This window comes from Plecotus auritus (genome assembly GCF_963455305.1).
Source record: "Plecotus auritus genome assembly, chromosome: 1".
Lineage (NCBI taxonomy): Eukaryota > Metazoa > Chordata > Mammalia > Chiroptera > Vespertilionidae > Plecotus > Plecotus auritus.
The window spans coordinates 151711775-151735925 of NC_137770.1; the positions used below are offsets into that span (position 1 = coordinate 151711775).

The 24151-nt window shown below is 44.4% G+C and overlaps 1 protein-coding gene across 6 annotated transcripts in view; it reads left to right on the top strand.

Moving 5' to 3' along the window:
• Window positions 1–13811, top strand: part of FRMD4A (FERM domain containing 4A) — a 656887-nt gene extending 643076 nt beyond the window's left edge. For 4 of the 6 annotated variants that reach the window (XM_080647785.1, XM_080647783.1, XM_080647784.1 and 1 more), the window contains one exon: window positions 10626–11684. In XM_080647785.1, coding sequence (XP_080503911.1) covers window positions 10626–10728 — 103 coding nt within the window. In that variant the 3' untranslated portion in view covers window positions 10729–11684. Of the gene's footprint in view, window positions 1–10625 lie in introns of all 6 variants that reach the window. The other 2 variants (XM_080647786.1, XM_080647787.1) reach the window with 2 other exon arrangements.
• Window positions 13812–24151: the final 10340 nt, after the last annotated feature.

Sequence of the window (24151 nt, forward strand, 5' to 3'; positions counted from 1 at the left end):
ATTCTAGGAACCATGCTAGAGACCAAATCAGCAATTTGAAAACCTATCAGGATTTTCTATACAAGGGGAGTAAGAAACTTGTAGCAATTATGTATAAAGTGATCTGAGACTTTAGGTGGAGGCCTAGAGGCTTTTCCAAGGGCAAAAACACAGGTGCAGAAACAAGCAGGGTGTTTGGGAAACAGCAAAGAGTCCTGTTTGCTGTAGAGAAAGAGCTGGACTTGAGCCTGAAGAGTAGGGCAGGACAAGATCCTGAGCAAATTAGGAGAGAGATACAGAACAGTTTTTACTGTGAGTCCCCTGAGTTGGCAGATAAGGGATTAGGAAACAGGGGCTTGGCCTTTAAGAGGAAGATGGTGTGAAACAAAATTTGACTGAGTAAATTTAAAAGACTTACTGGCTTTATTTACTTGTTCATGAATCAGACAGCATTCAGCCCAGCAGATAGAAAGGGGCTGTGAAGAATCTAATGAACAAACTGAACTAACAAGCAAAGTACAAACAAACTCATAGATAGACAGCAGGTGGGCAGCTCTGGTGAGGGAGAATTGGGGGAGTGTGTGAAGGGATTGAGGGGAAAAAAAAGAAAGGAAGAAAGAAAGAAAGAAAGAAAGAAAGGAAGGAAGGAAGGAAGGAAGGAAGGAAGGAAGGAAGGAAGAGAAAGAAAGAAAGAAAGAAAGAAAGAAAGAAAGAAAGAAAGAAAGAAAGAAAGAAAGAAAGAAAGAAAAAAAAGGAAAGGAAACTCATGGACAGGGAGGGACAACAGTGTGGTAATAGGGGGTGGAGGTGGAAGAGGGTATGAGGGATAGATGGTGATGGGGGAAAGAAGAAAGGAGCTCTGAGTAGCTGTACCAGATGAAAGATTTTCATAGGCAGAAGGCAGCAGGAACAAGGCAGCCGCATGAGGTGAAAAGGCAGGTTGGGTATTGCAGAGTCACTTCCCTTTGGAGATGGCAGGGGTTTGTCAGGCAGGTTACCTCACTAGTGCTGACCAGGCCATTCCTGATTGACAGGTTTAAGGTTGCACTTACAGGAAAGCCCAAACTATAGTTAAGTCTCAGTTTGGTGGTAAGCAACTCCATTTGGGGCCACTGTCTTGTTTTTATTAATTTCCCCCCTTTGATTGGACTCTCAGCCTAGCTGAGAGATGTGATCAAAATTTAAGGCATTAGTTTCCAGTCTGGAGATCTCTCAATTTTTTGCCCAATCTCTCTGTGACATTCACTGGTCACAACATCAGGTTCACATGCTTTCAGGTGGTCCTTCTCTTTTGTTTCTTTTCTGACATTCTGTTCTTAGGGGGATAATTTGCTTGATGGTTAGTGACTGTGAATATGCATTAAAGCTTTTGAGAGAACATACCAGGGGGAACTACTATGATTATTATAAACAGGATAATTCCCAATGTCGGGAGTACACTTTGGACCCATGGTCCCCAAGACCCAAACCAATCAAAATCAAGTAAGTCAAGCCGAGACGGGTTTGGCTCAGTGGATAGAGCGTCGGCCTGCGGACTGAAGGGTCCCGGGTTTGATTCCGGTCAAGGGCATGTACCTTGGTTGCGGGCACATCCCCAGTAGGAGGTGTGCAGGAGGCAGCTGATTGATGTTTCTCTCTCATCGATGTTTCTAACTCTCTATCCCTCTCCCTTCCTCTCTGTAAAAAAATCAATAAAATATATTAAAAAAAAAAAATCAAGTAAGTCAGGAAAGGCCCTGTTGAAGGAGTCACTTTAAGCCAACTGGCTTGTCTCAACTTCCCCAAAGTATCAATCCACGTGCAGCAAGTGGTGTTGGTCATAGCACAGTCTGTGAGTCAGGACTTTAAAAGGTGTCAACCATGCAGGCCAGTAAGATTTAAGGGTCTGTAGACTGCAAAGGTGTTCTTTTTGTCCTGAACACCCTTGCCTTGTGTCCCTTTCTTTGGATACAGAGCCTGAATGCAAAGCTCCCCGGGTCTGGAGTTGTTAACCAGAAAGAAAGAAATGCATCCCCAGGGCTAGGGACTCTGACACAATAGAGAAGGCTAAATTTTCCCCAGAGAAACTGATGCATTGAAAATCAGGGAGAAATTTGGGATGGGCAGAACTATAGAATCGCTAGCATCGCGGCAAATCCAGCAGTTGTTTGGAGGCTAAATTACCAACCTTTGCAGTGGTCTGAGATACATGAACTTTCCAGGCCTGGGCAAGACACAAGGTAGACAAAAGAGTCATAAAGACCCTCATGTGTATGAAACAGGGAAAAATGGTCAGAGATGGAAGGAGGAATGGAAAGAAACATTCTTGATCTGACATCTTGGGGGGAAGTGGTCTACTCGGATGTTGGCTACTTTTTTCCTAGTCAGTTTGATTGTGAGGTCTCCAGCGTTTACACAGGACCAGAAGTCAGGTGGAGACTTCTTCAGGTGTGAAGTATGCACCCATGATTCAGCACCTCCTGATTTGCCCACGGTGCCAGTGGTCAAGAGTTCCTGGTACACCCATTGCTAAAGATCTGACGAGAGCTCATTGCGATGGAATTGACAGGGAGATTTGGTTATTTCTGTGATATACAACATCTTAAGATAATAAGTGGAATTATGACTGATAATACCAGGATATATCAGATTTCTAGGAATGTCATACATTTCTAGGATGCACTGATTAGAATTCTAACCGTTAGAATCCTTAATTCCTAGTGAACACTAAGAAGTAAGCAATTGTGAACTGTTTGTTACACTAGCATTCTGTGGATTGGAAAACTTATCATTACATTTCATAATTTCCAGAAGAACATTCTCCCTCACAGTAAATGTTTCAGTGTGGCACAAACCATGCTGACTGATAGACCTGGCATTACAGACAGAGATGTGGGAAAGCCGACTCTAAAAAGGATTCTCACCCTTCACCAGCTTCTGCCAGTTTTCTCAGAATCCACTCTGCAGCCTCCAGAGCGAGTGGGGTTTAAAGGATAGAGTGTAACCCTGGTATCTACCAGAAATTGGGCAAGGTTTTCCACTGATGTAATTTTAGTTTCTCCTTAGCTGTTTTAAGGGAATAACTGGTAGCAGTTTACTGGAAAAATCCCTAAGAGTCTCATCAACCTTGGGAGGAGCCTATATAGGGGCATCTGTAAGGCCACTGACTTGGCAGGCTTTTGTTCAGGTCTTGCATTCTCTTTATAGTGGGAAGGCAGTTCAGAGAGAGGATTAGACTGTGAGTACTCAGGTAAAGGAGGATGGAGGGGAGCAGTAGGAACATATCAGTCCTATAGTCTTTTGTTGTAGGTACCACTATGTGCTTAATTTTTTATTAGCCTTTTGCAATGAACCTTTAAGTGAAGTTATTTTGGAATCTTGAAGCCACCTGGAGGTTTTAGCATGCCAGTTAAAATAGGTATCCAATTCTGTTTTATTTGGGAGCCCTGGCTTTCAAGTACACATCTTAAATGAATGCTCTACTCTAATTGTAACACTGCCCATAATGGCTGTCAACCTATATAAGGAGGCAAACTGAGGCAAGCTCAAATGATCAGAAATTGAGTTTATTCAGGAATAGCAAAGGAATTGCAATTCTGGAAATGCATGATATATTCAGCTACAGGTGAGTCCGTTGAGGGTTTGGGGCAGGCTGTATTTATGGGCAAGGAGTGAAAAGGGGGTAGAGTCCAGCCAGAGTCTAAACAGTAAGCTTATTGGCTCCAGGTTAGAGATTCTTGGTGGATATTCAGTTGTTGGAAGGTAAGTCTCAGTCTTCTGTTTATCTGGCATTTACAGGTAATTGGTCTCTCAGCTTTTAAGTTCTGTTTTTCTGAAGGCACATGTGTGACATTCTCCGTTTCCTATCCTCCAGTTCCATTTTAGATAGAAATGCTTTCACATTTCCCCTCTTGATCAAGATATTTTGCAGAAAGTATCACTGATCAACCATATTATTTAGGTGTTGCTTTCTTTCTTCCTCTTGTATTTTTTTCTTGATCAAAGACATTGTTAGATGGAGAATGTGTCCCTCAGAGCAGAGAAGGATCATCCTCAGGTGTCTAGTACCATAGAAGAAGGAAACAGCAATGGATTTCAGTAGCCTCATTGGAACAATAAGAAATGTTAACAACCAAACTGTAAATTTGGGTCAGGATAGCTGAGTCAGGGGAACAAGGAAGACCAGACATGGGCATGAATAGATTTCGTGGTTGGAGATTGGCTGGTGTCTTCTGGTTTGAGAAGGGCTATAAATTCCTCTAAGATTAGACTAAGTTTCTTGGATGAACCTGTGTTGACCATCTCCATTTTTTCCATAACATAAGTGACTCCATTTTAGTTTGGGTCTACATTTCCACTTTTTGATCAAGTCCCTATTAGGGAGTATTGATCACTTGTATATTGCTAGGTGTTTCTTCTGCATGGACTTTATCCATTTTGTTTATTTTCCTTTACCATGCCACAACTGGATATCTTCCTCAGGGTGAGAGAAGCTTTCAGGGTTGGTAGCCACTAAAAGGTCACATTTGAGCATAGTGGATCAAAGTGGAGGTCAAGGCAGAGAGATTTTGTCCAGGGTATAGGTGTTAGATATCAGTTTGAAACACTGGGCAAATCTATCAGGTTTGCTACTTTTTACAAAGACTCAATAGACAACAACTGGATACTTCAAAAATTAAAACACAAAATAAAATGACAAATAGGATAGAGAGACCAAATTGTAAACCATGAGCCCAATCCTATTGGTAACCAGATGAATAAATCAAAATTCCAAGATAAATCAAGTTGAGCTTGACCTCAGGTTTCTCAGAAGTATTGATCCGAGTACAATGGTATTGACTATAGATGCATTCTTGTTCAGTTAAGAGGTACTTAAGGTTGTCCAGTTGCCAAGGATAACTTTAGCTAGAGAGTCTTGGAATTTTTGTTGGGCAGCTAATGCCTTTGTGGTAGAGTCAGCAATGTTTCCTAGGGTTTAAAGGGTTTCTGATCATAGTCTCATTTGTACTTGCTTCTAACCAGGCAAGTAGAGATCTGCCAAAAGAAATAAATCCTGAATTCCTCCTGGTAAGTCCTATATAAGTTGATGATAATTCAGGGGAGTTGACTAACGAGGTGTCTCAGTTTGGTTGTAGACAGTTAGGAGTGCAGTACATACCCTAAATAAGAGACATTTGCCAGTTCTGTGTCAGCCATCTAGGCACAGGCATTCACAGGCCCAAGGAGCAAAACCACCACAGACAAAGTCCCTTCAGGGCACAAACCCACTCCTGCTTAAATGGCCTTGTTAACGATTCATCTGCATGGTTTGTTGCATTTGCACATTCAAGGCAGGCGTAGGTTAGGGTTTTGATGCATCTGGGAAATAAATCTCCTATCCTGAAATAAAAAATTGTTCTAAATTCCTTGCAAAGGTGGATGCTACTGGTAAGATTTGTCATCATTGGGGCAGATACGATACAGATAGATAATCACAAGAACTTGGGGGTTGCACATGTGTTACGGTTTCATAGGTATTTGTGTCTAACTGGGAAAGATCAGTGATAATCAGAGAAAGGAAAAAGAAAGGCACCAGAAGCCTGGCTGCAAAAGCACGAAGGGAATGAGGGTATTGGTTATGGTGGCATTAGGGATAGAAAATAAACTGGTTACAGGAATGACCAGCATCTCTACCATCATGGGAGATATGAAGTTTTAGGTGGCAAATCCAGCAGCCTAGAAAGTTACCACACTTGGCAATCACCTGGGAGATACAGGCAAGGGCATTTTATATATGGACAAGATCAAGGGAAAATAGGAGAAAAAAAACAGAAAAGTAGAATAGTCTGATTAATTTTTCCCCTCGTGACTTTTGTAGAGGAAAACAGTGTTGGAAGTAAGCTTTAAGTTCTGCTGGCCTGGTCCATGTTTGGGATAGCTGTCTACATCCAGTGTTGTCTGCTGCTGGCTGCGTGGAGATCTTGAGTTTGAAATCATCAGTGGCTTTGCTGGTCCATTCAGGTCCTGTGACTCTTAAATAGGGACGGATGCCTTCACGTTTAGCTGCATGGGAATTGGTGAGCAGTACCAGGAAAGGTCTTTCCTACAAGGGAAGAGGAAGTCCTTTAAGTTTATGTCTTTTTCAGTAGACATATTCTCTAGGACAGCGGTCACCAACTGATGGTCCGTGGACCACTGGTGGTCCATGAAGTCCAAAAGGTTGGCAACCGCTGCTATAGGAAGTAGGTCATGAGGGGAATCAGAGATCAGACTGTATTCACTGTAGGCTTTTTTAACTTTGAGAGATGTTTCTGGAAATAGAGAATAGGGAGCTAGTAATATTTTAATAGATCCCATTGGGCAATGTGATGGTCCGAGTATGGGGAATGAGGCAGCTGTATGGGTCTGCAGGTTACTCTTTCACAGGGAGCAAGCTTATGTTTTTCAAAAGTTAAGAAAGGACCCTTAGATTCTCTAGAACAGTGACAGCACCTTGGTCCAGGGAATTCCCAAGGCTCACAACGTTTTTGTAATTGGGTTTTAATGATGCCACATTCAACCTTTCTGCTAGTCCTGAAGACTGAAGACGATATGGACAATATGCAGCCTCTGTGGAGCAGAGAAGGGACTCTGCAGAATTCCTGGATTGCCTGGCCAGGAAAATGAATTCTGAGGTCACTGTGCAAAGCAGTAGGGGAGCCCCAGGGAGGGATGATGTTTTCAAGTAATTTCTTTGCTACAAAAAAAGCAACAGGAAAAAGCTTCTACCCAGTGAGAAACATACAGACCATGACCAGCTCATATTTGTTCACTTGTTTTTAACAATTGTATTTAGATTAATCAATAAAATTTCTCAAGATATTAAACAGTGAACCAAATCTTATTTTCCTTGCTGACAAATTGTGTAACAGAGATAACCAAACTTATTTGACTAGGATATAAGTTTTATTTCTGCATTATAGTAAAGCTGGTAACTCTGAATACATACCTATTTTAATTGAACCGACACACTTAAACTAGCTTTTATTTACTAAATATTTATCCTAGATTACATAAACTTTGAAAAACATCTGGGTTAAGTTTCTATATTTCTGAGCATTTAGAATACTTAATTTGATAAGTGCTTATTTTCCTTTAAGCCAGTTAAATAGAGCTCATTTACAAACTAATTTTGGTAATGCTACCCAGAAGAAGAAAAACATTACCCATTTGCAATATATATACATATTGCATTAAAACATTACCCATTTGCAATATATATACAACAGAAATTTTAATTTTAAAATTTTGGCCTTGAGACAAGTACGATAATGCAAAAATCACTAGTTTATAGAAAAAACAGATGGCCACAAATCAGGTTTCCAGCAGAATCTTAAAGATTCCATTTCTTTAGTTAAGCATTGGCTCTGAGAGCAGAGCCAAATTAATACCTCAATGCCTGAACATGTTCTTGAGGTTGGCAGGTGATCCAGTGTCAGTCTAGCCTGTTCCATGACCACCTTATCCTCGTATCAGTCTTAGAGTTAGTTGGGAAGCCCTCTAACAGCTTTAAGTGCTCAACTTGTGCCCATCAGTTTTGCAGCTTTGGCTTCTGAGATTCCCATTAACCATAGAACTATTACTCCTTTACCTCCTGTGCACATTGACAGAAACCGGCAGTAGCCAAAGAGATGGTCCTGCGGACTGGCCAAGAGAAAGCCTTAGGTATGCACCAGCAGCAGCTCCCAAAGTAAAACTGCAGCCTGAACCAGCAGACCTCAACCAGTGTGAACTGTGGACTAACCGAGGGCTAGTGACTGGTGCTCTGTTAGAGCCTCTTGTCAGTCCAGACTAACCCATTAGGCCTGTCCTGGGCAGCCAATTAGATTGATAACTCAACGCAAAGAGAGCTGAACTCAGGACCCAGAGGAGCTTACCCATGGCCCTCGGAAATGGGGGAAAAGAGAACTCAAAAGGTTCACAGGGACCAGAGCCTGGATTTCTCATCCTTGAAGCTGTGAGATACCTTTTTTGGGTTCCACCACTGCTATCAAACTGTTAAAAAAAACAAAATTCAACTGAGTAAATTTTTGAGATCTTTTTGGCTTTATTCATTTAAGTCGCAACTTAATTCCTTGAGGAATCAAAAACTGTACTTGTCTTCCAAATCTAGTCTTTACAAGAATAGAAATGCAGCATTCAAAGCAATTCAGAGCTTACCTATCCTTTTTACCAATCCCCAAACCTCCCCTATTCATCTCAAAAGGCTTGCAGATACTGTAAAAGATGTGGATTCAGAAAACAGTTTTTTCCAGTGCCTTTGAGATATAAATGTTCTACCTGGTGTTCTCCAGGAGTTCTCATCTGGGCTATTTCTTTTAAATGCAAACTTAAGGGAAGTAATTCTTATCAGAGGAAAAAAAAGATGGAGAAGGCTATTTGGAATTTAGGCAAATAAAAAATCTTAAGTATCTTCTCCACAAATATTAATGAAAAGTTTTAGCCATCTGAGCATGTAACCTTAATTTATTACAACTTCCAGAAACATGGCTTGGATCCAACTCTTCTGTGATAAACTAGTGAGGTATGGCTCATGACTCGGGGCAAAGGTGGAGCCAGGACTTGCTAGTTCTCTTTCCATCTCCACATCCGCTTCCTGCTCCTGTAACTGCATTCTTAGGAGGAAACTGACATCTTCATGGTGTGAAAGCTGCTTGGTCTTGCAGCTTTCAACCTGTGGACCAGTGACTGTGGCTGGAGGACTCTTAATTGGGCCACCTGAGTCACTTTCCACCCTAGGTGAGGGTATGGGGTGACACCTGGTGGAGAGCACCACCAGGACCACATAAAGGTACAGAGGGACTCCACCAGGGTGCCAGCATCCACACTCACCCCCAAGGAACAGCCAATGTCCACTATGGGATCCAACCACCTTTTGCCACAAAAAGTTTCTCAATTCACAGGCACAATCGCACACATCTGTTTTCTCAAGGCAAAGAGGAATTTTGCAGCGAAGGTGTAATGGAGTCAGGCATGGACCATGCACATGCTCCATTTCTTTAGTTAAGATATCCATGGACCTAACTAATTAAGAGACTTTGTTACTTTGCTTCTGAAGCCACATTTAAACAGCATTAACTGGGGTTCCTGGCACAAGACTCTCATTAAGATGGTATACCCACAGTATGCTTATAGATGCCTTGGGATTTCCCAGCTTTCGTGGGTGTTTTTTTAAAGCCAGATGAGAAACATTTACAAAATCCAGAATGTCTTCATCCATTTGTTCCTAGAGAAGTCAGCAAATCAAACAGAAAAGTGGCAATGACTGATCATTCTCAATCATAAACTGGTTCTTGAGGCCATGTTTAAGATGCTCTTTAAACTTGCTCTTCTTTGAACCACATTGGATTGGGGGCTCTTCCTGTCACCCATCCCAACCATAACCCTAGCACTAGGTACAGGGAGGTCAGCAGCAGAGGAGAGAATCTTCTGACATTTATGGGAAGTCCAATGGTGTTTCCAAATAGACCTTCCTACTCCCTCACTGGCATATGCTCTTGGGAGGTCAAACTTGAAAATCCAGCCTTAACAAGACACAGACCTACTAGCTCACAGTCACAGTCCAATGTCCTTCACAGGAACATTCTTTCCAAAACTGAAGGCTGTGGTCAAAGGCCTAGAGGCTTCATCCCTTCAGGAATCAGCACAAATGAAATCACATGAGGAGTAAAAGCAAAAAGCACAAGAAGGGGCACACAAGACACTCCAGGCCACAGCACAGCTGTAGGACAGAGCACCAGCTTAGCCACGGCACCATCTGGGACTGCGGCTCAGAAGGCAGGGCCTACAGGCAAACTCCAGCTCATTCCCACCCTCACCAAGATGAAGTCTGACCTTTACCTTACCCTGAAAGAGCTAGTTTAGGATCGCTAGAGAGGGGCTCTTTTTCCTGAACGTGATCCCTAGTGATGATTATCAGCTTCAACATACATAGCTCTGTGATCGCTTCTTGATATGTAAAAATTCCTTCTACTCAACCTACATAGTGCTGCCTACCTGAAACACTTTTTAAAAGTCTCTTGTTTTCTACACACTTTCCTATATATTTTCAATATACCTTTTTTTATAATCACAAAACATGTTATTTGAAATAGTAAGCATTGGTTCAACATTTTTAAAAACTCAGTTTAAAATATGACTCCAGTTTCACTAGGGTGAAATCTAACATTTTAAATGTTCTAGGACAATAAAATCTAGTTAGCCCTAGGGGCCAGGGAGGACTACCCAAAGCAGCTGTTCTGTGGGAAAAGAAAGCTGAGAAACCCAGCCCCAGGGGCTTTCTGGTGCTGCACCGGGGGATCACGTGGGGTCTCTGAAAGCTCCCGTACCTAGCACACCCAGTGCACCGCAGACCAATTAAACCAGCACCTCTGGGGTGGAGACCAGACCTGAGGTTTATGAGATTTCCTGGGTGACTCCAGCATGCATGCCAACTGCATAAGTAAGCGTTAGCTCCACTGTCCTCCTTCACAGATGTCAAAGGTTAGGTCCCCTATATGTCTACTCAGCACTGCATCAGGCCTAGCTCCTTGTGGACAGGGAAGACTACTGCTCGGTATGAAACCCTACAAAATCAGCACGCACTTGTGAAGGCAGGCTGGTAAACGCCACTCCCCACTTACCATCTGCTCTCCTTGGATTCCCTGCAGGAGCTACAGTGACAGCTGTTTCCTGGATTCCCCCCTGTATCCAGAACTAGCTGACGTCCAGTGGTACGGCCAGGAGAAAGCCAAGCCGGGGACCCTCGTGTGAGCCAGCCGGCCTCAATCTGACCGCCTCAACGCCATTCTGAGATCACCTCACTGCCTCTCATTTGCCTTACCCAGACACACTGTCACCCTGCACCAGCTTCGGCCCTCAGCACTTTTTCCTCCTGTCTCCACATCCCCTCACAACTCAAAAACCTGACTGAGGAGACATTATGGAAGGTTCCGGTCCCACTGTGTGTCCCCTGGCTCTCTTGCCCACAGAGAGCCAGGCACCTGTCCTTAATGGTACCTTGGTGGCTTCCCCCTGCCATGACAGCCCCCAGGCCAGGAACCATCAGGGAAGCTGGCTGGCCTCGAATTCCTGTGGACAAGTGTTACAGAGGACAGGGAAGGAGACTACTGCGGGTGGCCCAGAAAGTCTGTTAAGCTGTGGCCAGCCTGCCGCCTGGAGGTGCCAACTAGGCACTTCAGGAACAGGCCGCCTGGTGGAAAGGCTCTTGACACCTGAAATATTCCTTGGGCAGTGGCTCTTGGGGGAGTGGGGAGGAATGAAACAGGACGCTCAACACATCAGAGATGCATCAGAGGATCACAATCAGTTCTATGCTGCCAAAGATTTAAAAAATTAAAACACAAAAAATGAGAGGGGCCAAGAGGAAGACATTCTTTGTGTAACAAAATCTCTTTCAAATTCTAAACTGCTACAACACCCAAGTCCAAGTCAACCATTTGTAAACTGTTTCCCCTCTTTATGCCTCTCCCTAATGTCCACCTTCTCTCTCGGGAGAGCCTGGAAAACTCAGTGATGTGACACGAAAGTTGGATCTCCGTGAGTCTGGACGCTGAGGACAGACCTGTGGGGAGCAGCGGAGTGTGCTATCAGCCCTAGTCGGTGACCAAGCCCAGGACACAGCTGCTTTCCTTTTGGGATTTGTAGGAAACATAAGGTGATAATGCCAAAAGTGGTTCTCTCTCATTAAAACAACCTGTATACGATCCTGTTTTTTTTTGTTTTGTTTTGTTTGTTTGTTTTTGCACAAGGTGTTTCATTATATTTTTTACGGGAAACCAAGGGAAAAGCACATTGCAATTCATTCAAGTGTTTAACTGTTGTCGCTCATTTTATGTTTGTTAGCACTTGTGTAACAAAGAGCTCAGATACAACTTCAGTTACCAATGTGTCACTTATTCAAAAACCCAACTATGCCCTTAGATAGAAAGATTTTACTCATGTGTCTACTAAGGCAGAGCAGGGTTGAAAAAAATACCAGCTCTCAGGGGGCCCACATGCCTACAACAGTGTCAGCCACCTGATGTACCACACTTGTCAGCAGGTACCAAAAAAAGAAAGAAGAGCAAAAAACAGTGTGGGAGCTGCACGTTTACATGTGCTTTGAGCTATGCTTAAAACACAACTGGAAAGCCATCAATCTTCACAGGCCTCAAAACTACTTTTATAATAATAACAAGTGCACACTCTTAGTTGGGTATTCAAAATGGCACAAACACGGTCTCCACAGAGGTGGTATGCTGTGCTTATTGGCACAAGTGGGAGGGTGGGGCGATATTTTTTCCCTCACTTATAATGACTTACCGGAAAGGCTTTGGGCAGCCAGAGACAGGAGCCAGGGTGGGGGTAGTTTTGTGGGAGAGCAGGACTGAAGTTAGCTTTAGCATAAAAAGAAAAATCTTTGTTCTTTATGTATATGTAATCCAAGAATAACAATAGACTCCACCAGACCAGGAGGGTATGGATGGACATTAAACAAAATAACTAATCTGGTGCACCCTCTGCTGCAGCGGGCAAAGCGCATGGATTCACAGCTGGCTGGGCCATCTGGATGATTCAGGGCCTGGTCTGTGAGGCCCTGTGCATGGCTGGGTTGGCGATAGCAGCTAGCGGAAGGGATTACTATTCACAGAACACTTTAGGGGTAAACCCTGCAGAATACATAAAACTGGTTATAACGTTAAAATGATTCTGGGGATTGATGGGGGGGGGGGTGTATATTTTTGTTGCCCTTATTCTGATGGTCAAAGCTACAAATAGCAGATTTTTTCCCTCCCCACTTGGAAACGTTATACATTGGGCCATTTTTTCTTTCTCCCAAAACTGATACATGGATAATCAAACTGGACTATGTACAACAGGAGCAGTCAGTCGAAAGGGAAATAGAAAAGGTGACAAGGTTCTACAACATGTACAGTAATGGAGCATTAAGTCTGAAGTCAATCGGGTCAAGCTTTAAGCCCAGTTGGGTTACAAAGAATGAGAGATGAAAATTCTTTCCAAACACCTGGGTTCTGGATTCTGGGGGCAGAAAGAAATGGAGCAGGAGAGGGATTATAATTCAGACCAACATCACAATAGTCTGGTAGTAAAGACAGAGATTAAGTAAAACAGGTTTTACTGTTTAGCTGTGTTCAGTTACTACGAAGTGTACATAAAGTATTAGTCCTTTGAGACTGATATGATTAATGAATGATCAATATGTTGGGAAACAATAGAGTAATTGTACACAAGCACTTGCAAGCTCTTTATAGATCCCTATTTCTTTAAAACAAAAGATGAACCATAAAGCCTAGTCTGATATAAAGCCCCATTGGATTCTTTGGACACGTGTAAGAAACTACCTGTTTAGCCAGAAGACTGGTGAAAACACCTATATCAGACTGTTGCTAGCCAGGTGAATTTTTTATTTTATTATATGGAGGTGAGTGTTGAAGAAGTTAAAATTCCAATTTGTTTTCATTCAGTATTAGTTTAGTTCTAAATATAGCAAACCCCATCCAGGTGCTATCAGATGACCAGTTACTGCTTAGTTAACTAGGTGTAAAGTTTTTCATACACAATGTCAATAGTTTATTACAAGTTGTGTAAAATGGACTCTAGTTTAATAATGATGGAGAGAAGGATTAGGTTGCTCCTGAAACTGACTGTAGAGCATGTAAAATGATTTTACTGGATTCTGTTCAACTGTAATCAATGAAAAAGATGTATGTTGTAGACAAAATTGCAGAATTAAAAAGAAATCTGCTTTTAATTTATTCTTTTTGTATTAAGAATTTGTATAGTACCTTTACATTTTGCAAAACAGTGTTGTCGACACTTATTAAAGCGTTTTCAAAATGAAGAGATCTCAGTTGCTGCTTGGCGATCTTGTTTGTTTCTAGATGACAAATGCTTAAGATGCTTTGGAAATCTGTAACTCCGGTGCTAGTGTCCTCACCAGGCTCATTTTTTAAAGTCAACTTGCAGATGCTATTCTTTCTATTAAATTTTTTAAATTTCATTTTTAAGTACAGTTTGAATTCAACATTATTTTGTATTAATTTTGGTTATACAGCACAGCGGTTAGACAACCATATACTTTACAAGTGTTTCCCTGATATTTCCAGTATCCACCTGGCACCATATGTAGTTATTACAATATTGTCGACTATATTCCCTATGCTGTACTTTACTTCCCCATGACTGTTTTGTAACTACCAATCTGTACTTCTTAATCCCTTCTCCTTTTTTACCTAGCCCCCAACAGTCCTTCCCTCTTGCATCCATCAGTCTGTTCTCTATATCTGTGTGTCTGTTTCTATTTTGTCTATTCATTTATTTTGTTCTTTAGATCCCACATATAAGTGAAATCATATGGTATTTGTCTTTGACTTATTTTACTTAGCGTAATACCCTCTAGGTCCATCCATTCTCTCATCAGATCTTTATCTTTTTTATGGCGGAGTACTATTTCATGGTATATATGTACCACAGCTTCTTTCTTATCCACTCATCTATTGTACAGATGCTATTTTTATTGTCTTGTTAGGTGTTGTAGACAAGCTCAGTTCATTTACTAGAGGCTAATTCTTATTCTATTTTTATTTTCCTTTTGTTACTTAGAGATGATATATTCTCAATTATGTATTTTCCCTTCTTCATAAAAGGATGTGAGATTAGAGATCACACTTTGTCAGGATGCTAGGTTAGTGTTTGTATCACTGTTATTATAAAGAGTTACCCATGTGCAACATGTGCTAGGCATGGGCACTGTCTCCACAGAAGAGAAACTATAGGACCCTGGGCTCTGGAAGTCAGTCCTTGTCAATTTCCAGTAGTTCCTGGCTCTGTGTGGGATGCATAGGGCCAATCAGGGGGACAAGCAGGATGCTCAGGCTTTTTACCACCACTGCTGTTCACTGCTGTGCTCACACCACAGCTCAAATTCTGTCCCGACCCTTCAGGTCATATCACCAAAGCAATAGCCTACTGGGCCTGCAGGTCCAAAGAGCCCCATGTTTAAGGGCATAAAGGTAACTGGCTGACTTGAGGAGGAAATTTGCTGCAATTGAATCCCTGCCTCCTAGTCTAAGCCAACATGCATCTCTTCTTTAGCAGGAAACTAGAATCTGGCGGCCAATAACATCCCTGGATGGAAAGTCCTCCCAGATGGAAAGCCCTTGCTGAAGCATTTGCCACCACAGCTAACCCTGCCAAAAATGAGAGCAATCACCCTGGCTGGTTTCTCAGTGGTTAGAGCTTCAGCCCACAGACCAAAGGGTCATGGGTTCAATTCCCGGTCAAGGGCACATACCTTGGTTGCAGGTTCAATCCCCAGCCCCAGTCAGGGTGTGAGCAGGAGGCAATCACTTGATGTGTCTTTCTCATGTGGATGTTTCTCTCTCCTTCGCCTCTTCTTTCCACTCTAAAAATCAAGGGAAAAAATCCTCTATGGATGAGGGTTAAAAATAGAGAGAGAGCAATCCACTGAAAACGCAAAGCATACCTGGAAGTGAGCCTATTAAGACAGTATTTTATACTTCCTAAAGCTTTCCTCAGGAAAGCAACCAAGATAATCTGTAGCTCAAGATAATCTACACTAATCCTATATAATAAAGAGCTAATATGCAAATGGCCATCACGCCCTCACACCGTAATGCCTCAGACACTCAACACTGGGGAAAGAAGAATGGGGACCAGCCAGGCACAAATGAGCTCATAAGAGAGGAATGGGGACCAGCCAGGCTGCAGCCTGGGAGAGGGACAAGCCGCCCACCCCATTGTCCTGGGCACCAGCAGCCCCCAGCCCCATGGTCCCAGGTGCCAACTGCTGGGGCTGCGGCCCAGGAGAGGGACAAGCCACCCGCCTTGTGTCCCGGGCACCAGCACCTGCACCTGCGGCCTAGGAGAGGGACAAGCTGCCCGCCCTGCAGTCCCAGGTGCCTGTGGCTGCAGCCCAGGTAAAGCTGCCTGCCCATGGTCCCCTGAAGCTGCAGCCGGCCTGGATGAAGCTGGCCCAGGTCCTGGGTGCCTGAGCCAGCCAGAGGGAGGGAAGCCTGGGTCTTGGGTGCCTGCGACTGGCCAGAGGAGGGAATCCTGGGTCCCAGGTGCAGGGCAAGACAGAGGCAGTTAGGGGCGATCAGGCCAGTAGTGGAGCAGTTAGGGGTGATCAGGCAGGCAGGCAGAGGTAGTTAGGGGCAACCAGACAGGCAGGCAGAAGGGTTAGGGGTGATCAGGGAGGCAGGCAGGCGAGCGGTTAGTAGCCAGCAGTCCCAGATTGCGAGAGGCAGTCAGACATCCCCCGAGGGGTCCCGGATTGGAGAGGATGCAGGCTGGGCTAAGGGACCCCCTCCATGCACGAATTTCATGCACCAGGCCTCTAGTCTATACTAATAAAAGCCTATATGGTCATCTTGCCCTTACACTGTGATGCCCTCACGCCTTCATGCTGTAACAATCCATCATCAGGAGGCTGCGTGCACAGTGGGCACACACAGGTGGGTGGGGTCTTGATGCTGCGTGTGCGGCATGGAGGCAGGTTCTGCAGCTCCTCATGGCGACGCCAGGGGCAGGCCCCCCAGCTCTGGCCTACCTCTTTGGGGCAATCCATCGAGGAGCCCCGAATGGGTGGGCAGGGCCTACCTCTTTGGGGAGATCAATTGCGGGCTCCCACACTGTGAGAGGGCACAGGCCAGGCTGGGGACCCCCCACCCCAAGTGCATGAATTTCATTCACCAGGCTTCTAGTTTCAAATAAACAGGGATCTTCCACAAGTCTTGTACATGTAAATACACCACAGCTCAGGAAATAAATCTCATAGCCACTCATTAAGTGGAATGGGAAGGTCGAATTTTTTCATTGCTTCTTCACTCCTTCCTACCTTTCACCACACACACACACACACACACACACACACACACACACACACACACACACACGCACACTCCCTCCTTACACGGTGCCAACAAGGCAATTTGGTTATTAGAAAAAACTTCAGTAAAAGCATTAGAAATAGCCAGACCTTTCCTTCCTCTCTTCCTCAAAACCAGTTAAAACAAAACAAAACAAAACAAAACAAAACAAAACAAAACAAAAGAAAAAAACAAAAAAAACTCAGACATAAAATTCCTTTAAAAAGAGGGCTGTCAGGAAACCACAGATGAGGGCTAGCAAGGAGGCATCAGGCCCCAGTTAAAGTCATTCATTGCATTTAAGAGACCTATATTATATTTGGGGGTGGAGGAAGGAGGAAAGAAAAAGTAAATTATAGAAGACCATAGAAAGTGACAAGAAATAAGGGATAGTGGAAGATTTAGCCTCTGACAAGGAGAAGGAACATGTTTTCCTCAAGTCATGTAAGAAAAGCTGCTGGCAGGTGTGGAGGTGGAAAGAGACCTTGGGCTTGCTCCATATTCAACCTGGTGTGAGAAAAGATAGGTGAGGCCACCCTTCCAGTGAGAGGGTCAATAGATAGCAGGTTCAGCATGCAGCAGAGTAACAGGGTTTAGAATATAAAATAGCCTAAGAGGAAATGAAGACGGAGAATGTCCTCCAGGCATCACTTAGGGCCCAGCTGCCACTGGACACTCAGTGGCTGTGAATTCCCTCCTGGCACTTACTAGCTAGGGTATGGGAGGAGACCGATGGAATGGCACAGGCTTAGGTTCTGCAGTGTGGCATGGCAGGAGGACAAAAGGGTAAGAGAATCTAAGATCCTGGTGAGAGAATGACTGAAATGACAATGGCTTTTAGATGGACTAGAGAGAAAGTGCAACCAGGAATAAAGCAGAAAACAGAGGAGTAAATAGGATGCCTTGAAGAGGCCCAGGAACAGAAGAATGAAGGAGCAAGGGAGCAAGGATAGGACTTCATGACCAGAAGGAGGTAAATACTCATTTTCCCATAACCTTGCCATCCCCATGTGAGTGAACCGCACAATCTGATAATCGTCACATGGAAAAGTCCCTATGTCAGGCTGATGTGGCTAGTGAATGTCACCTGAGCTTGGGTGACACGCACCTGGACACACACCTGGGTCTCATTCCCTGTGTGCAGGAGCTGCAAATCTGGCTGCCTGTTGTATCAGGGGACCAAATCCACACCAACTGACAGAGATTTGATAAAAACAATTGCTTAACCAGATAGCGAAGAGGTGACAGAGCAAAAGGGGGTTGCTGAGACCTCACAGAGATGATGAGCACAGGAAGCAGCATCTGTCCTTAGGGATGGGAAACAAAGGCAAGGGATGGTTAGAAGGGAGAAGCTGGTTAGATGGTTAGAAGGGTGCAGCCTGTGGAGCTTGGAGTCAGACCTGAGGAGTGGATACTGCTTTGTTGGCACCTGTGCCCTGGGACCTTGGCAGGACCCCCTCAGAGCCGGGTTCAAACCTCCAAAGAGGGGGCACCAGCTGACAGTGCTCTGACATCTGAGTTGCATGACGAAGTCATACAGGCTGTGCCATCACTGTTAGGGACGAGAAGCTAACAAGACGAGCAGATCCCTTCTTCCTTCCCTAGTTCCAGTCTGTCAATGCTTACTATTGGTGGGACCACCTTCCAAAAGGTCAGCCAGAAAGGAAATGTGTGGCCTGCAGAGTCTCATCGTCACCACGCAGAGCATGGGAGGTGCAGGGGAACTCAGAGAGAACAGCTGCACCACCAGCACCTGCGGCCCAGCAGTCTAGCCTTCACCTCTGAGCCGTGGCTGGTGAACCAACTAGCGATCCCAAGTCCCTAGTCAAACTAAACGGCTCTAAATCAAGGAGAGACCTCTACAATCTACTGCTGAAGGACAAGCCAATGGGTATTGAATGAGTGAATGAATGAATGAGTGAATGAATGAATGAGTTTACACCAGACCATGTAAAACACTGATCATAAAATCCTCCCAGAGGATTCAGCCATCGGTAGCAAATGCAAAGTCTGTTTCCATCACAATATCAAACTCTTGCTTAATTCCATTCACATTACTCCTATTAGCTCTCCCAGACTTGCTACTGTTACAGGAGAAGGTTTTTTCTTACTGCTCTCCAATGTTCTCCTCAAACAAAATATTTTAAAATCTGTTTTCCTAATAATTCTTCCAAGTATTTTTTTTTTCACTTAGCAAGTTTGAAATTATTTAATTTTCAAAATCATGCATTTTATTTGTGTGTCTGTTGTTAAATGCAGCCACTATCTGGTGCTTTATTCTTAAGCATTGTCTCAAGCCTAGAAGAGTCATCCAGAATGCTATCTGATGACATTCCTGGGACTTTAGACAATATTACTGTTACCATGGAATGCAGTCACCAGGCCCTAAGGATTTAACTAGATGCTGTTTATTGAAACTGAACTTCACTGAATCCTTTCCCATTCCATTCTGGTTTCCACATTCAAATATATTGCTCATTCTTCTCATCAAACGTACTATACCTTTTAAACAATTGAAGATTCATAATCTCTGCTTCCCTGATTTTTTAGGTGACCTTTCCCTCCTGCTATCTTATATAATAAAGAGGTAATATGCAATTGACCCTCACACCCTCACAAGATGGCTGCCTACGACCAGGCCACTAGGGGGGTTAGTGAGGAATTACCAAACGACTGAACAAGCAGGCTGTGTGGGGCAACCAGGCTGGCAGGGACGTTAGTGAGGGATGACCAAATGACTGAGCAGCAGGCTGCATGGGGCAACCAGGCCAGCAGGGGGGGCAGTTAGGGGTGACCAGGCATGCAGGGGGGGCAGTTGGGGGTGAACAAGCCGGCATAGGGGGCAGTAAAAGGTGACAAGGCCGGCGTGGGGGGTGTGTGCAGTTGGGGGCCAGCAGGAGGGGGGCAGTTGGGGGGCAATTAGGCTGGCAGGAGGGGCAGTGAGGGGTGACTAGGCTGGTGGGGGGGTTCAGTTGGGGTCAACCAGGCTGGCAGTTAGGGGCAACCAGGCTGGCAGAGGGGGGCAGTTAGGAGCGATCAGGCCGGCAGGGAGGGGCAACTATCTCGGTGAGGAGGGGGGAGATGGGGGTGACCTGGCTGGCAGAGGGGGGCAGTTAGGAGCAACCAGACTGGCAGGGAAGGGTAACTAGGCCGGCGGTGGGGGGGGGGGGCAGCTGGGGGTGACCTAGCCGGCAGCAGGGGGCAGATAGGGGTGACCAGGCAGGCAAACAGGTGAGCTATTAGGAGCCAGCGGTCCAGGATTGTGAGAGGGATGTCTGACTGCCGGTTTAGGCCTAAGCCCCAGGATCAGGCCTAAACCGGCAGTCAGACATCCCCCAAGAGGTCCCAGATTGGAGAGGGTGCAGGCTGGGCTGAAGGGACTTCCCTCTGATGCATGAATTTTGTGCACTGGGCCTCTAGTCCTTCTAATAAAGGAGAACAATTCCTCTGGTCATTTTTTTCCACCTTATGAGATTAAAAAGTTTGTAAATGTTCATACTTCTTGCAGTGACATGTCATTTTCTTCTTAATTTTTTTCTTTACTCTTCTCCAAAAGGTTTTGCTATTCCTTTTGATTACTTGGGAGAAATAATTAGCCTCCTCTTCTACTTTTGTGACCTACATATTTATATTTATAGTTATAGTTATATATTTATAGTGGAGCTGCTTGGTTTTTGCTCAAATTTCTTTTCAACCTACCCACCTTTGAGGCAAGATATTATTTGGTTTTCTTAGGTATTTTGAGCTTTTCTGAGGTGTATACTTCTCTACACAGTACCCTATTTTTCCCAATGTAGCTTTCCATATAGAAGCCTATTAAAATAAAGAATAATAGAGGTCACCAGATGAGCTCTTCCTAAGTCTCTCCTCTACCAGGAATGTCTCTATGAACACACAGGTCCCTCTCCCTCCTTGCTTTTCTATCTTTCCAAAGCAAATCTATCCCTGCTCTGGAAGGCCTCCACTGCTGCTTCTTTGGGGGAGTCTTGCTCCATTCAGTCTCCCTTCTCCTCTAACTTCACACTTTTTCTTTCTCCTTTGGCTCTTCCCTTTTAACATATAAATATACTCATTTTTAAAATCTTAAAATAAAAAAAAATTCTAACAATGTATTTCCCTCTGACTATGACCACATCTCTCTTCTCAGCCAAATGTTTTGGAAGAGAAGCCCTCAGTTGCTGCCTTCACTTTCTCATGCCCCATTCACTTCTTCATTCACTGCCTGCCATCCTGCAGGTATACATCCCCAAGCACCCAGTTGCCATCGCCAAAGGCATTTGTAGCTTTCCTGACCTCCTGACAACAATTGACTGTGTTTAGGAAATAATGTATGGAGCACCAGAAATTAAAGGCAGATGCGATCCCCACAATCTCATGGGGCTCAACAGATTAGGCATTCCTGATAATACTCAGGTTTCTTTGCTTCCACTGCTCACCTTTGCAGGCTTTACTTATATGCTACGTAAATCTCCCTATTCTCCAAGTCTTCTTTTTTTTTTCTTCTTCTTCTTATACATAGCTTCTCAAAGCAATCACTTCTATACCCATGGCTTTAATTACTTTATATACAGGGTGGGGCAAAAGTAGGTTTACATTTCTGAATACATGAAATACAGAGTTTATTCTTGTACTAGAGGCCCAGTGCACGAAATTCGTGCACGGGGGGAGGCGTGTCTCTCAGCCCAGGCTACAACCTCTCCAATCTGGGACCCCTACCTGGATTGGACCTAAACGGGCAGTCAGACATCTCTCTCACAATCCAGGACTGCTGGCTCCCAACTGCTCACCTGCCTGCCTTCCTGATTACCCCTAACCGCTTCTGCCTGCCAGCCTGATCACCCCCTAACCACTCCCCTGCCAGCCTGATTGATGCCTAACTGCTCCCCTGCCAACCTGTTTGCCCCTAACTGCCCTCCCCTGCAGACCTGTAAATCCCCCCAACTGCCCTTCCCTGCAGGCCCGGTCACCCCCAACTTCCCTCCTCTGCCGGCCTGGTCACTCCCAACTGCCCTCCTCTGCTGGTCTGATCGCCCACAACTGCCCTCCCTTGAAGGCCTGGTCCCTCCCAACTGCCCTCCCATGCTGGCCATCTTGTGGTGGCCATCTTGTGTCCACATGGGAGCAGGATCTTTGACCACATGGGGGCAGCCATCTTGTGTGTTGTAGTGATGGTCAATTTGCATATTACTCTTGTATTAGATAGGATAGAGGCCTGGTGCATGGATGGAGGCTGGCTGGTTTGCCCTGAAGGGTGTCCCAGATCAGGGTGGGGGTTCCCTTGGGGCGTGGGGCAGCCTGGGAGAGGGACCTGTGGTGGTTTGTAGGCTGGCCATGCCCCCCAAATCATATTACACTTTGATTTGGTTTGGGTTAATTTGCATACTCGCTCCTGATTGGCTGGTGGGCATGGCTTGTGGGTATATCTGAGTGATGGCTAATTTGCATATTACTCTTTTATTAGATAGGATTGTTATTTAGTAACTAGAGGCCCGGTGCATGAATTTGTGCATCACTGGGGTCCCTCAGCCTGGCCTGTGAGATTGGGCTGAAACTGGCTCTCCAACATCCCCTGAGGGGTCCTGGATTGCGAGAGGGTGCAGGCAGGGCCGAGGGACCCCACTAGTGCATGATCAGGGCCGGAGAGGGACACGGGAGATTGGCCAGCTGGGGAGGGACCACGGCAGGGCTCTAGGGCATGTCCAGCCCTTCTCGCTCAGTCCCATCAGCCGGACCTCAGCAGCAAGTTAACCTACCAGTTGGAGCGTCTGCCCCCTGGTGGTCATTGCACATCATAGCAAGCGGTTGAGCGGCCTTAGCATTATCATTAGCATATTACACTTTGATGGGTTGAATGGATGGCCAGACACTTAGCATATTACACTTTTATTATATAGGATTGTTGCATTATTTTCCATATGAACAATTGTAAACCTACTGTTGCCCCACCCTGCAACTCCAATGACAATACAGTTTTAAATGTTTTCATTTAAGTTTTATTTTACATTGAATGCCTCATTTACTAAAACCATAGATTCCACGTTGCTCTATAAAAGCAATCACAAAAGAATGTGATATTCTTAGCATGTCAACTTTAAGAAATTTCCCTAATAACTTTGATCTTACAGGAGGAGGACTCAGGCTGGGGAAAGGCATGAAGAAAACTTCTGGGGTGCTGCTATAAATGTTCTATATCTAGATCTTGTTTCACATCTTGATATAAATTGCAAATATCAAGAATCACCGAGCTCTACAATTAGGATCAGTACACTTCACACACTGCACTGTTTTTGGTATATTCTATCTCAACGTAAAAGAAATAATTGCCCTATTAAATGACCTTTGCAATAGAAAAGGTTTGGGTATATACATTTACCAGGGTTCTGAAAACTGTGGCCCACAGAACACCTGCTTCTTTTATCAGTGAGGTTTTACTGGAACAGCCAGGCTGCTTCCACACTGAGCTGCAGGCTGAGTAGCTGTGATGAAGAACTAAGATCCTGTAAGAAAAGTCTTGCCAACCCTAGATCTAAACTGTCTCTTCTTATGATAGTTCAAATCAACTTCACCTAAATACCAAAGTAACAAGGAAATTCATATGACAGCTCAGTAAATTAATTAGTTAACTGTAATCAAGCATTTCATAAAATTCTACTATGGGGGATGGCAGCATTCTTTTGCCTTGAATTTTGATTACTTGGGAGAACTATGGGTTTAATGACACAGATCAAAAACTAGGACTTTATTTGGCCTTACACATGTTATATTTTTTCAGTTTGGTGTTAATATTTAAAAAAATAGGAGTGTCCACTTAAAAAAACACACAATCAATGCCTGGCTGGTGTGGCTTAGTGGCCGAGCATCAACCCTGCACCAAGAGGTTGCTGGTTGGATTCCCCGGTCAGGGCATATGCCCAGGTAGTGGGTTCAATCCCCAGTAGGGATACGTGCAGGAGGCAACTGATCAATGATTCTATCTCATTATTGATGTTTCTACCTCTCTCTCCCTCTCCTCTCCCCTCTCTGAAATCAATAAAAACATATTTTTTAAAAAAATCAAGATTTTGGCAGTCTATACAAAGGAAGATGGAGCAACTTTGGAACCATATTCCTACAAGGTAACAATGAGCTAAAGTGACTCCTACAACACTGAGGCTAAGCACCGGTTGACACCTCACCCTGTGCTTTCACTGTCTACTTTTTCTATGGCAGAGCTGGAGCACATGAAATATTGCTTCTATTAGTGCCTACATAAAAGTAGCAAAACGAAAGACAGAGGGGGGCGG